This window comes from Saccopteryx bilineata, chromosome 1 (assembly GCF_036850765.1).
Source record: "Saccopteryx bilineata isolate mSacBil1 chromosome 1, mSacBil1_pri_phased_curated, whole genome shotgun sequence".
Taxonomy (NCBI): domain Eukaryota; kingdom Metazoa; phylum Chordata; class Mammalia; order Chiroptera; family Emballonuridae; genus Saccopteryx; species Saccopteryx bilineata.
The window spans coordinates 144,574,248-144,587,753 of record NC_089490.1 but is presented as its reverse complement, the minus strand read 5'-3'; the positions used below and the strand labels follow the sequence as shown (position 1 = coordinate 144,587,753).

Genomic DNA, 13,506 nt, shown 5'->3' with positions numbered 1-13,506 from the left:
GGACATCTCCTTGTAAACTTCATCTCTGGGAAGCTAAGCCCTTGGATCATGATGGTTCCCTTGGGCCAGAGGGCTTATTGGGGAGGCTAATGGATTCTCTGGCCACATTTCGTGCCTGGGCTGCGCTTTGGTTAATTTCCTCCACAGGAACACCCTGACATTCTCCATCCTTTCCCTGGCAGGGTCACCCTTTGCCCGAGCCAGCATTAAAAGTGCCAAGCTGGAGAACTCAACTTTTTTTCACAAAAAGGAGAGGAGGGTGCGTTTCTACATCCGCCGTATGGTCAAAACTCAGGCCTTCTACTGGACTGTGCTCAGTCTGGTAGCCCTCAACACGCTGTGTGTTGCTATCGTTCACTACAACCAGCCCGAGTGGCTCTCCGACTTCCTCTGTGAGTACGCCCCCCGCTCTGCCCCCGCCTGCTCCCTGATGCCTTCCTCGTGCCTTTTCTCCAGTTCCCTTTCTCTGGCAGTATGTGTTCCTTCTTTGGTCCCTGTTGAATCTACCTTTTCATTTGGTCATGTCTACAACTGGAATTGACATTGATGTTGCTGCTGCCTCAGTGACAGGCCCTGACTGCGGGCCTGAGAGCTGGAAGCTAGACTTCAGGCCACCAGACCCTTCTGTGGTCCCTTTTTAAGAAAGAGACATAAGGGTGCTGGTGAAGAAGGTATTGGAAGGGGGACAGAGAGAGGCAGAGACAGAAAGATGGCCTGATGGAGATAAAAACATGTCATTTCTAGGTGCATCTCTGGAAATGTTAAATAATTTGTGGTTGAGAGATGGCGGTGCCTTAGAGACAAAATGTGGCCCCATTTTCTCTGCTCATTTCTGATTTTTGTTTCCCCCCCATTCTACCAGACCCTCTGCTTTTTTCCCCCTCTCCCCTCCTGCTCTCTTTGACCTCCTTGTGTCTGGGACTCAATCCTAGAAGAACCTCTCCAACAAATGTAAGAGCATCTGACTTCTTCAGTGGCTACCAAGACCCCCAAGGCTTTGCCCTTCTGAGTCTATTCTCAGATTCTAGGAATTAGCATGAGATAATATCAAAATTGATGGCCAGGTGAGGTTGAGGAGAAGCAGTAAAAGATAGGGAGACTTCTGACCAGGATTTAAAAAGTAAAGAGCAATGCATGGGCCTGGTGTGTGGAAGTCCTGGGTTCAATTCCCAGCCAGGGCACATAATAGAAGTGCCCATCTAATTCACCCTTCCCCTTCTCCTTCCTCTCTCTCTCTTCCCCTCCTGCAGCCAAGGCTCCATTGGAGCAAAGTTGGCCCAGGTGCTGAGGATGGCTCCATGGCCTCCACCTCAGGTGCTAGGGTGGCTCCAGTTGCAACAGAGCAACACCCCAGATGGGCAGAGCATTGCCCCCTAGTGGGCATGCTGGGTGGATCCCGGTCGAGCACATGCGGGAGTCTACCTGCCTCCCTGCTTCTCACTTCAGAAAAATTTAAAAATAAAAAAAGTAAAGAGCTCTGAGGAATCAACAAGAGTACTGGATTGACAATGAGGCAGGCAAGTGAATACCCTGGCTCTGGCTTGTGCACCCTGAGTAAGGACTTAACAAAAACATTTTGCCTACTGGCTACCCTCCTCCTTTATCTTTTGGCTTGTCTGACTTAGGTCTGTGGATTTTCTGCCCTTCTGATTTTGTTCAGAATTGACCCAGACAACCACAAGAGACAGTTGAGTCTTCAGCCTAGAGAGGCCTGGGAGCCTGGTCTAGGTCACACTGTCTCTTTATAACCCTCATTGTTTCCAGTCACATTGGCTAACCCTCCCAGGACCCCCCCACCCCCAAGGCCAGTTCTCCTTCTGAGCGTCCTGACCTAGTTCCAACCTTAGTAATTGCATTTGGCCCCCTGGAGTCTCTTACAAATGAGGACTCTACTTCTAGTCTTAACCTCCTCTGATAGTCTATTTTTAATCTCCCATATTCCTTCCACTAATCACCTTGCTCTGTTTGTCCTGGTTCAGGAAGAGAGGGATATAACTTTCTGTCCTAGGCCTCTATGTCTGTAAAGTTTCTTTAATTATCCCCAGTTGAGAAAACTGAGACACAGAGACATTAAGTAACTTGCTCAGGGTCACACAGCTAGTTCATTATGAAGTTGAAATTTGAACTCAGACTCCAAGCTATGTCTGATGGTAGATCCCTGCCCTGGCCACCAAATAACCTGGGTTTTCAATGCCTGCCTCTGAATTGCCCTGTGACTTTGGGCAAGCCATTAACATATCTATTCATTGAAGACCTCTTCAATTATAAGGCAGTCTTTTATTTTTTGCACCACCAAGAAAGAAACTAATGCTGCTGTTTAAACTAGGACATACTAATTTTAACATATGCCCCAATTTCAGAAATGTCAGAATGTGAACAAAAATGTATGTCTCAGAATCAATGAAATATAGTAGTTTCTCTGAGTCTCAAATTCCTCATCTGTATTTCAATGGCCCAGAAGTTTCTTCCAGACCCACCAATACCACAGACAGTTCTCTCCGGTACTGTGCATCGCCAGCTATCATGTTTCCATGGAAATAAGCATCTTGGAAACTCTCAAGTCCTTCCCGGCTTCTGGTGGTTCTTGGGATGCGCCAGATGTTATAGACAGATTCCGCTCTCTGATATTTTGGTCCTGGAGATCCTAGAGTTTCCCTCAGACACTAGGAGCTCCCTGGGGTCCTGGAAACTAAGGGAATGTTTTGATAAGAAGGAGTGGGCAGGACTTTGACAGTTGGCTCAGACCATCTCTTAAAAGAATGAAAAAACAAATACCCTTGACTGTCAAACAATTAGCTGTGTGACCCAAGTTGAAATTCTCAGAAGTGTGAGGCCTCTGTCTTCCCTTTCCATGTGCTTTCTTCCCCTTAGAAGCTCTCGTTACCTCTCCTTTCCATCCTTTAGGTGAGTACCCATGCCCTTCCTGAATTTTCATCTTCCTGCCCCCCTAAGAAGCCCTCTCAGAAAAAGACCTAATATTAGACATTTCTTTGCCGGTGCAAAAAAAAAAAAAAAATTCGTGTGTTCTGTCTCCCAAAGGCATTTGCACCATTATGCTTTCTCACGCAAGAACAAAAGGTTTTGTCTTGCTCAAGACTTTTCTATATCAGCAAGACAGGAGTTCCAGGAGACATCAGATAGGTTTTCCAAGTTGGGAGAAAAATTGCCTTAGATTGGTTCCCTGTGATGCTCCAACTAAATGTCTAACACAAGGGACTTAAAATCAGGACAGCATTACGATTTCTATTTCTATTTTTCCTTTGGAGTTCATGGACGTAAAGTGAATTAATTAGCCCTGGTCAGATAGCTTGGTTGGTTAGAACATCATTCCAAAGCACAGAGGTTGCTGGTTCAGTCCCCAGTCAGGGTACATACGGGAGTCAGGGTACATTCCTCTCTCTCTCTCTCTCTCTCTCTCTCTCTCTCTCTCTCTCTGGCTAAAATCAATGAAAATAAAATTTTTTTAAAGTAGATTTATCCTAATTCTTAGATTATAACACTGTGACATTCTTATTTTGCTAGTTAGCCAGTACATTTGTTTCTTTGTTAACTCGTGTTTAAAATACAATAAGCTCCCAGTCACCCACTGCTCAACACAAAACCTAGGCAATAATCTACATTCAGTCCTTCTCAGCGAACCAGAACAACAAATACAAGATGAAGACCTACTGGTTTTCCCACTTGACCTGGTAGCCCCCTCAGCAAGACTAACCTTCCCTCTGTTTCTCCCTATCTCCCTTGTAGACTATGCAGAATTCATTTTCTTAGGACTCTTTATGTCCGAAATGTTTATAAAAATGTACGGGCTTGGGACACGGCCTTATTTTCACTCCTCCTTCAACTGCTTTGACTGTGGGGTAAGTGCCCTGGTTTCTAAGGGATTCGTTTCTCCAGCCCTTGCTGAGTACAGCTGATATCTAGGGACACTGGAAAGAGAGAAACAGGGTCACCCTGGGTGTGTGAGACTCAGCCAAATGCAATAGATATGAGAGGACCATCTCAAACACTGGTTATAGGCTCCTAGCACTGTCGGCCCCTGCCAGAGGGAGGGCAGATGTGTGGGCTCTCTTTTGAAAGCGGGCTTGACCTGGCTATGCCGCCCTAGAGAAACTCTCACGGATGCCCAGGAGACACATACAAGAATGTCCTGAGCTGCCTTGCTTATAATAGTCCCAAACCAAATGACCCAAATATACCTTTTCAGTAGAATGGATAACTGGTGGCCATGTAATAGAATTCTCCGAGCAGGGAAAGGCAGCCCACATGGCTGTACCTGTCGGCTGTCCAGTATTGCACAAAGGGAGGCAGACACTGACAGAGCAGTCCCTGCCACGTGTGCCATCTGCTCATCAAAGTTCAGGTGGACAACACTAAGCTGAATTGCTTCAAGATGATACTTGAATAGTTTTAAAAGGCAAAGAGCTTGCCCTGGCTAGATGGCTCAGTTGGTTAGAACATTGTCCCAAAGCGCAGAGGTTGCCGGTTCGATCCCCAGTCAGGGCACATACAGGAACAGATCGATGTTCCTGTCTCTCTCTTCCTCTCACCATACCTTTCTCTCTAAAATCAATAAAATAAACATTTTTTTTAAAGGCAAAGACCTCAAAAACGTTATGATAAACGAAAAAAGGTGGTCAAAAAAGGTGACGTATTGATTAATTCCATTTATACGAAATGTCCAGAACAGGCAAGTCCACAGAGACAGAAAGCAGATCAGTGGTTGCCGGGACTAGGGGCGGGGGGATGGAGAGTTACTGTTTGTTCATGAGGACAGGCTCTCCTTTGGTAGGGATAGAAATGTTCTGGAACTAGACAGAGGTGATGCTTGCACAACATTGCAAATGAATGTTGCCTCTGAATCGTGCACTTAAAATGGTTAATTTTATGTTATGTGAATTTCACCTCAACTCTTTTTAAATCGAGGAAACGGTTATTACGAAATTCAGGATGGTGGTTATGTCTAGGGGGTTCCCAGAGGCTTCCAGTGTGCTGACATGTCCTGTTTCTCACGTAGTTGATAGTTGCATGGGCACTCACTTCGTAATTATGTGTTTCAAGAACTCATTGCTCTCATCAGCTCTTAATAAATATAAATAAAGAAGGGATGAGAGGGGTCTGAGACCCTCACCTGCCTTGCATCTGAGGGTGGGAGTTGGGTTGGGTTCCTGCAAGGTTCAGGCCCAGGGCGTATTTGTAAGAACTCTGGACACGAGAGCAGGTCCTGTTTCTAGGTTATCATCGGGAGCATCTTTGAGGTCATCTGGGCTGTCATAAAACCTGGCACATCCTTTGGAATCAGTGTGTTACGAGCCCTCAGGTTATTGCGAATTTTCAAAGTCACAAAGTAAGTCTTTGTGGGAGGGGCACGGGCATGGGGGGGGGCCAGGAGGGGTGGATGCCCACCATGTTGGGAGGGCTGCTCAGCTGCTGCATCCTGGTCCAGCCTGAGCCCCCACACCTCTTCCGGCAGGTACTGGGCGTCTCTCAGGAATCTGGTCGTCTCTCTTCTCAACTCCATGAAATCCATCATCAGCCTGTTGTTCCTCCTCTTCCTGTTCATCGTTGTCTTTGCACTTTTAGGAATGCAGCTCTTTGGCGGCCAGTAAGTGCTCACAGCTTCTCCGACTCCCGCTTCCCTGGGGTCCAGCCCAGAGACCCTTCCAGCCCCCACACGCCAAACTCGGTGCCTTCAGAGACGCAGGCCCACCTTCATCATGCTGTCTACCCTGCTTGTGACCTGGATGCCCTGTGCACTCCCCGAGATAGGCAGGGCCCTGGGTACCACTCACGTGTCCTTCTGGGGGAAAGAGACGCTGGAGATATGCCCTGGAGATGATGCCCTGGACACAGGATGCTGAACACACCCTCACAACCGCCTGGGGCAGGGCCAACAGGAAATGTCTGCGTTCTCCCCGCAGGTTTAATTTCGATGAAGGGACTCCTCCTACCAACTTTGACACTTTCCCAGCAGCAATAATGACAGTGTTCCAGGTACGACCTTCACCCAGCCCCACACCACACAGGGCCACACAAGAAAACACCAGGGTCAGGAGGCAGAGGGCAAGAGAATGTGGACAGGAGCCTTTGTTGGAGTTTCCACGAGAAGGAGTGGAGGAGGCAGGGTGAGCAGGTTTAGAATTGGCTACTTTAAATAATTTCAGCAGGCTCTGGGGCGTAGATGCTGTCCTGTGTTGTCTGGACCCTGGCCCTGGGGTAATTCAGGCAGAAAAGGCTGGCCTTGAGTGATAGAGGGGATGGTTCAGGTGTGGGCCCTGGATTTGTCAATTGCTATTTGAAAAGTATGCTCGTGGGCAAGTTGTCCACTGTCTCTAGGATTTAGCTAGCCCTGACTGTTTACTGGGTGGTGTACCTCGCCAGGGTAAGCGAGGACCCAGATGTCCAAGCATCAGAATACAGAAAATAAAAGACAGCTACTACACCCATCCTTTCCAGGGTTGCAAGACACCCCACTCCTGTATTCCAGAGCAAAGACACTGGCCCTGGGTGGTCTCCCAAACCAGTGACTGCACCCATGTGGGCATGTGACCTGGTGGTTGGGACCGGCCCAGCTGGGACCCCCAGAGCCTTTCTAGTGGATTCTGTCTCTTTGGAGGACAGTGTATGGCAAATGGGACTTCACTGCCCCCTTCTTCTGAGGGGATGATTTCTAAATGAGACCCCCAAGATGGGGTTTAGAAAGAAGACCACCCATGAAGCAAAGTTCTGACCTCTCACACTAATGATTCAATAGTAGTAATCACCACCCAGAGAGCCGCAGCACAGGGCTTCTGGCCCAAGAGCCATTCTGTCCGCCAAGGCCACTTGAAAGTGTCTAGAAACATTCTGGGTTATCACAACTGCAGTGGTGGGTACTGCTGACATCTAGTGGGAGGAAGCCAGGGCTGCTGCTCAACAGCCCACCCCAGAGAACGACCCACCCCCAATGTCAGCAGTGCCAAGGCAGAGAAACCGTTGTGCAGATTAGCGTTTCTGGAGTTCTTTCACATGTCCTCGATCCTCGTGGAAATATTATGAAGGAGGAGGGTGGAATTTTCTTAACGAGCATGTGGACATGGCACACGTGTCCTCTCAGTCTTTCTGTAAGCTCAATTTCTGTGCGCCGGCACCTGCAGGCAGAGCCTTCTCTGGTTACCAGCACCTGCCCTGCTCCAGGCATAGCAACCAAAGGACCAGTGAAGATGTCACTTTAAACAACAGAAATTTATTTTTCACAGTTCTGGAGGCTGAAAGTCATGCTCAGAGTGTTCACAAGGGTGGTTCTGGTGAGGACTCTTTTTCTGGCCTTCTCAATATGTCCTCACAAGGGGGAAAGAGAGTAAGAGACACAGAGAGAGCGTGCCCAAGCTGTGGTATTTCTTCTTAACAAAGGCACTAATCCTATCATAAGGGCCCCATCATCATGACCTCATCTAACTTAGTTACCTACCATTTCCAAATCATCACATGAAGGCTTAGAGCTTGAACATAGGAATTTAGAGGGCATGACTTAGTGCCTAGCAAATCCCTTTAATCACATCAGGGAAGACAGTTACAGAGTTTCATGACTCCTCCAGGATCCCCTTTTCCTAGAAGCTGGGCTTAGAGCCCCACCCTGCAGGGACAGGCAGGTTCGGGTCCCACAGCTGCGTCGCCGAGAGCCCGTGGCTGAGAGGGGGTTGGCTGTGTGTTTCTCCCTCCCTTTCAGATCCTGACAGGTGAGGACTGGAACGAGGTCATGTACGATGGCATCAAATCTCAGGGCGGCGTGCAAGGCGGCATGGTGTTCTCCATCTACTTCATTGTGCTGACGCTCTTTGGGAACTGTATCCTCCAAGGGGGGATGTGGGGACACACCTGGGCCTCATACATGCCTGGATGAGGGGCACGAGGAGGGGATCAGGAGACCCAGATACCCAGGGTCCTGCTTTCCTGGCAATGCTTTCCCTGACTCTGGCGTCCTCAGACACTCTCCTGAATGTATTCTTGGCCATCGCGGTGGATAATTTGGCCAACGCCCAGGAGCTCACCAAGGTGCAGTTGGTGGGAGAATGTTTCTCTGGCAAAGTTACCTCCTGCTCATGGCAGATCAGGACCATGCTAAGCATGCGGGGATGGGGACAGGGTCAGAGCTATTGCCTTGGATGCACTGTGCCTCCTCCCCACTTAGATTGTCCCTAGTCAAAGTGGATTCTACAGCAGAGGAGGTGGGATAAGGTAAGGCACCTGGGTTGCAGGAAACAGATAGCAAACTCCACCTAGTACCATGAATAGGCAGAGGGCAGTGTCTAGGGACCTCCAAGGAATAGTGCAGCGCCCAGGCTCACAGGCACTGTTCCTACTCTAGATCTAAAAGGACTGGACAGATGGAGAATAACCTATACAGGGTCCTGAAGCTTAATGTCCACTCCCATGAGCTTGGGAGCTGGCTGGACCTCACTGCTGATTGGTTGCAATGAAGAATTCTGATATTCATGGTGTCAGGCATTACTGTTATTGCCCTTTTGCATAAGGGGAAATTGAGGCTCAGGAAAAAAGTCACTGGCCTCCGCTAGCATGATAAGAGCTACTGTTTATAGCATCACACTATGCATGTCAGGTGCTCGGCACAGTTTTGGGTACACATTAAATGCTCAATAAAAGGAGCCTTTGTTAATCACTGGGCATGGGCCAGGCCCCAGACCCAGAGTTCTCATTTTGTAGAGCCAGTAAAGGGAAGGCTGGGATTTGAACCTAGAGCTGGTAAGATCCAGAGCCCAAGTTCTTGACTCACATACCCTGCTACTTTCCTTTGAGCCCTAGCTAGGCAGGTAATGATAAAAATAATAAGAAGCATAGGAAATATAATTGCCCTTTTATGCTGGGCACTAGCAAACATAACAGATAGGGAATTACTGTTCTCCCCATTTCACAGATGAGGAAGCTTCAACCCAGAAAGGTTAAGTGACCTAGCCACATAGCTAGGAACTGAAAAAGCAGAGATGTGACCCCTCAAAGGTCAGAAAAGAGCTGGACCAGGCAGTGGCGCAGTGGCTAGAGCATCAGACTGGGATGCAGAGAACCCAGGTTCAGAAGCCCGAGGTCGCCGTCTTGAGCATGGGCTCATCTGGCTTAAGCACAGGCTTACCAGCTTAAGCATGGTGTCGCTGGCTTAAGCGTGGGATCATAGACATGACCCCATGGTCACTGGCTTGAGCTCAAAGGTTGGTAGCTTGAGCAAGGGGTCACTTACTCTGCTGTAGCCCCCCCCCCTCCTGGTCAAGGCACATATAAGAAAGCAATCAATGAACAACTAAGGTGCTGCAATGAAGAATTGATGCTTCTCATCTCTCTTCCTTCCTGTCGGTCTGTCCCTATCTGTCCCTCTCTGTTTCTGTCAAAAAATTAAAAAAAAAAAAAAAGGGTCAGAAAAGAAAGAAGAGCAGAGGAAATGAGGTCAAAAGAATTTGGGGGTTGGGGAAGTGAGAACCATCCATGTGAGGAGAACTGTGGTCTATTCATGGTCAGTGATAATGAATTAACTGGGCAAACCTGGTGCGGAGGCCCCCTGTGGAGAGCCTTGGACTCCCTGGGAGTGAGGTCCACTCCTTAGGCGCAGAGGAGGCCTCGGTGCTCTCAGTGACGCAGCACACATCCCTAGGCTCGCCCACGAGCAGGGCCGCTGCGAGTGATTGTACACTGCGCCAGGCAAGCTGAGCACCTTTTTGCCATTTGGGGAGGGAAGAAGTTGGGAACAAAAGCATATTAAGAGCTAGTGGTCTGCCCTAAACTTCTCCCAGCGGCCTTAACATATTAAGAGAACGTGTACAGACTTCTTCCCAGCCCATGAGGAGCGGGCCTGGGCTCCCCCCCCCCCCCAGCTTCACAGCCCCAGGGCTCCAAGGTGTTCAGGAACTGAACCGAACTGAACAGACGTTGCCAACCCTCCATCTGCTGACCCTGGCAGGAGGGAGAGTTTCCCAGGCCCAGCTCCAACTGGGAAGGAAACGGAAGTCTCCACCACCCCAAACACACGGCCATGGCCTGGGCACCGTGGAGCTGGCTGGCATGGCTACTCTGAGAGCTGATCCAGCCATGAGCTCATCCAAGTCACTGGAGAGAGGGGACACCAGGAGGGCGGGAAAAGGGGAGGGGGAGAAGCCAGCTTGTCCCTCATCACCTATGAGGTATGCGCAGTCCTCCGGACCCACATTCTTCATTTATTTCACACACATATAGGCATTTAATATGTAGCAGGCACCCCTCAAGCCTCTGGTATGTTTTAGCTCATTTAATCCTCACAGAAACCCCAGAAAGCATCTTCTCAGAGCCCCATTTTATAGCTTTTGTCATTCATTCTAAAGCGTTTATTGAGCAAGGCCAAGTCTAGGAACCAGTGGTGCAGCCATAAACAAAACAGCAGTCCCTGCCTTCATGCGGCTGCTATTTGAGTGAGAGACAGACAAGAAGCAAATTTGTCAGGTGGTGATAAGTGCCAAGGAAAAAAGTGAAGTCGAGCAAGTCAGGGAGAGATGAAATTTGAGATGAAGATAATGAGGCACAGAGAGGTTAAGTGATTTACCCAAGGTCACATAGTAGTAAGTGGTGGAGCTGGGATTTGAATCCAAGTGGGTCTAGAATCTGTGCGTATAACCACATGCACTGGTGCTTAAACTTGAGCGTGCTCATGTTGAGAACGCAGGTTCTCTGGGGGCCTGGAAGTCTGTATCTACAGTGTTTCTGAGGTGGGTGGCCCAGAGGTGAGGCTCTGAGAAATGCTATATGTGGTACCAGGCAGAAAGGCGGCCTTGTGAGAACTGGGGATCTGGCTGGGTCCGACCTCCAGGTTGTCACTGACTAAGAGTGTCCTGATCTGACCATGTCTGAGGTGGTAAGGTTGCGCCTTGCCCCAGAGATCCCAGCAGGGGAGAGGGACCCTACAACCACACGACTTTTCTTCCTGCGGGTTCATCCCTGGCCATCTCTTTCTCGTTGCTTTTTCTTTGCTTTTTCTTTTTTGGCTTTTCTGTTTTATGAATCAGGCCCTGCATGAAGGCTGAAGAAGGATTTAAGGCCCCCAAACATCTTTTTCTGTATGTATTTTTAAAACATCTTCCCCCATCCTCCTCCTTTCTGAACCTAACCGGCTGAGAATATAAGTTCCTCTCCCATTTTCCTCCTAGCGGCTGTTGGCAGTGCATGGGATGGGCTGTGGAATGCCGCAGTGTTCTGCACGTGGGGGCTAGTCAGTGTTGTTTTGTTTTGTTTTGGGGGTTTTTTTTAGTCTTGGTTCCAAGAGTTTAAATGGCCTGGAGAGGAATATCTTTGAGTAAATTTCCAGCTTCTTGAGATGGTTCAGAAAAATGTCCACTGAGGAAAGGAAAGGGAATCTTTTTCTTTTTTTTTCTTCTGGCTGTGTGCTAAGATAGGGTGGATAATGAGCTGTGTGTCTAACCTGTACATATAGGGGATGGCGGGACACTTAGCCGACACTGGGCATCTGATCCAGTTGGCAGGCCTCGACTCTGGCTGGTCAAAGCCAAGACCAAGCAAGGCCAAACCTTAAAGATTTCCAGAGTCTCCCTGGTTGATAACAGGGTCAGAGGTGAGGCCCCAAGGCCCAGTTCAGGTTTGTAAAAGGGATCCTCTGTGCCTTTTAGGATGAACAAGAAGAAGAAGAAGCAGCCAACCAGAAACTTGCCCTCCAGAAGGCCAAGGAGGTGGCAGAAGTGAGTCCTCTGTCCGCGGCCAACATGTCCATAGCTGTGTAAGTGCCCCAGCTCTGGCATGCTCTCTAGGCCCCTGGCCTCTATACCCTTGCAGCCAAGGATATGGGGCAGAAGTGGTCCTTGACAGGGTTGAGCTTTAAGAAGAGGTATGTCTGCCCTCCCGCTCATTTTTGCACAGTAAAGTAGTTAATAAGCATCTACTTACAATGTGCCAGGCACTGTTCCAGTAGCTGGAGAGACAGCATTAACAAAGTGCTAATGGGTGTGGCCAGAGTGGTGGGCAGAGAGATTTTTGACTTTTAAATATAGTTGTGTGGAAAGGCTTTACTGAGAAAGTGACAAGGCCTGAAGGAAGGAGGAGTCATAAGGGATCTGAGGGAAGAGCATCCTGACTCTCTGCCCCCCATATGGTAGGGACAGCATATATAAAGGCTCTGAGGCAGGAACATGCCCAGTATGTTTAGGGTGCCAATGTGACTGGAGTACAGTGAGCAAGGGGGAAGAGTAGGAGGAGATGAGGGTATGGAGGTGACAGGGGCAGATCTTGTAGGACCCTTTGAACCGTGGGAAGGACTTAAACTTTTTGCTCTGAGTTAGGTGGGAGCCATTGAGGGTTCTTGAGCAGAGAGAAGGACAGGATCTAACTGAGGTGCTCCCAGGCGCCCACTGGCTTCTGTCAGGGGAACAGATTGGAGATGAGGGCAGGAACCAGGAATCTTGGTTGGAGATGACTTCACTGGTCCATGCAAAAGAGATAGTGAGGGCTGGGCCAGAGTGGTGGTCGAATAGGTGATGGATATAGCTGAATTCTAGACAGGTTATGAAGGTAAAGTGGAGAGAGTTTGCTCCACTGGTGGATCAGAGGTAGTGAGAATTAAGGTGTCTTGATGAAAGGAATGTTTCTTGACACCAGAATTCTTCATTGCGCCTTTGTGGGTTGCACATGGGCTATAGTATAAAGAGGACAATTGGGACACCCACCTAGGCTGAGACCACCATCAACAAAAATGTCCAGCTGGGTGGAGATATACAGTGTATATCTGGACTGAGAGACCCACCTGGGTCAAGATACCTGTAAGGCCGAGATATACAGCCAGGTAGAATTTTTCACACAGGTTGAGACGCCTAATTGGGCCGAGATTCCCACCTGGGTGGAGATGCACACTGGGCCAAGATGCCCAACTGGACGGTAAGACCCATCAGGGTGGATATGCCCACTTGGGCCAAGAATCCTTCTTGGGCCAACATGCCCATCTGGACAGGGACACCCATCTTTTTTTTTTTTTTTAATAATTTTATTTTTTTAATGGGGCGACATCAATAAATCAGGATACATATATTCAAAGATAACAAGTCCAGGTTATCTTGTTGTTCAATTATGTTGCATACCCATCACCCAAAGTCAGATTGTCCTCTGTCACCTTCTATCTAGTTCTCTTTGTGCCCCTCCCCCTCCCCCTTTCCCTCTCCCTCTCCCCCCTCCCCCTGTAACCACCACACTCTTATCAATGTCTCTTAGTTTCACTTTTATGTCCCACCTACGTATGGAATAATGCAGTTCCTGTTTTTTTCTGATTTACTTATTTCACTTCGTATAATGTTATCAAGATCCCACCATTTTGCTGTAAATGATCCGATGTCATCATTTCTTATGGCTGAGTAGTATTCCATAGTGTATATGTGCCACATCTTCTTTATCCAGTCGTCTATTGATGGGCTTTTTGGTTGTTTCCATGTCCTGGCCACTGTGAACAATGCTGCAATGAACGTGGGGCTGCATGTGTCTTTATGTATCAATGTT

The 13,506-nt window shown here is 48.6% G+C and overlaps 1 protein-coding gene across 1 annotated transcript in view; it reads left to right on the top strand.

Moving 5' to 3' along the window:
• CACNA1A (calcium voltage-gated channel subunit alpha1 A) overlaps positions 1-13,506 on the top strand; it is a 356,581-nt gene that overhangs the window by 265,917 nt on the left and 77,158 nt on the right. Inside the window, exons 13-20 of the mRNA XM_066272007.1 lie at positions 183-392; positions 3,745-3,857; positions 5,232-5,344; positions 5,471-5,602; positions 5,919-5,991; positions 7,706-7,823; positions 7,964-8,031; positions 11,637-11,743. Coding sequence (XP_066128104.1) covers positions 183-392; positions 3,745-3,857; positions 5,232-5,344; positions 5,471-5,602; positions 5,919-5,991; positions 7,706-7,823; positions 7,964-8,031; positions 11,637-11,743 — 934 coding nt within the window. The remainder of the gene's footprint in view (positions 1-182; positions 393-3,744; positions 3,858-5,231; positions 5,345-5,470; positions 5,603-5,918; positions 5,992-7,705; positions 7,824-7,963; positions 8,032-11,636; positions 11,744-13,506) is intronic.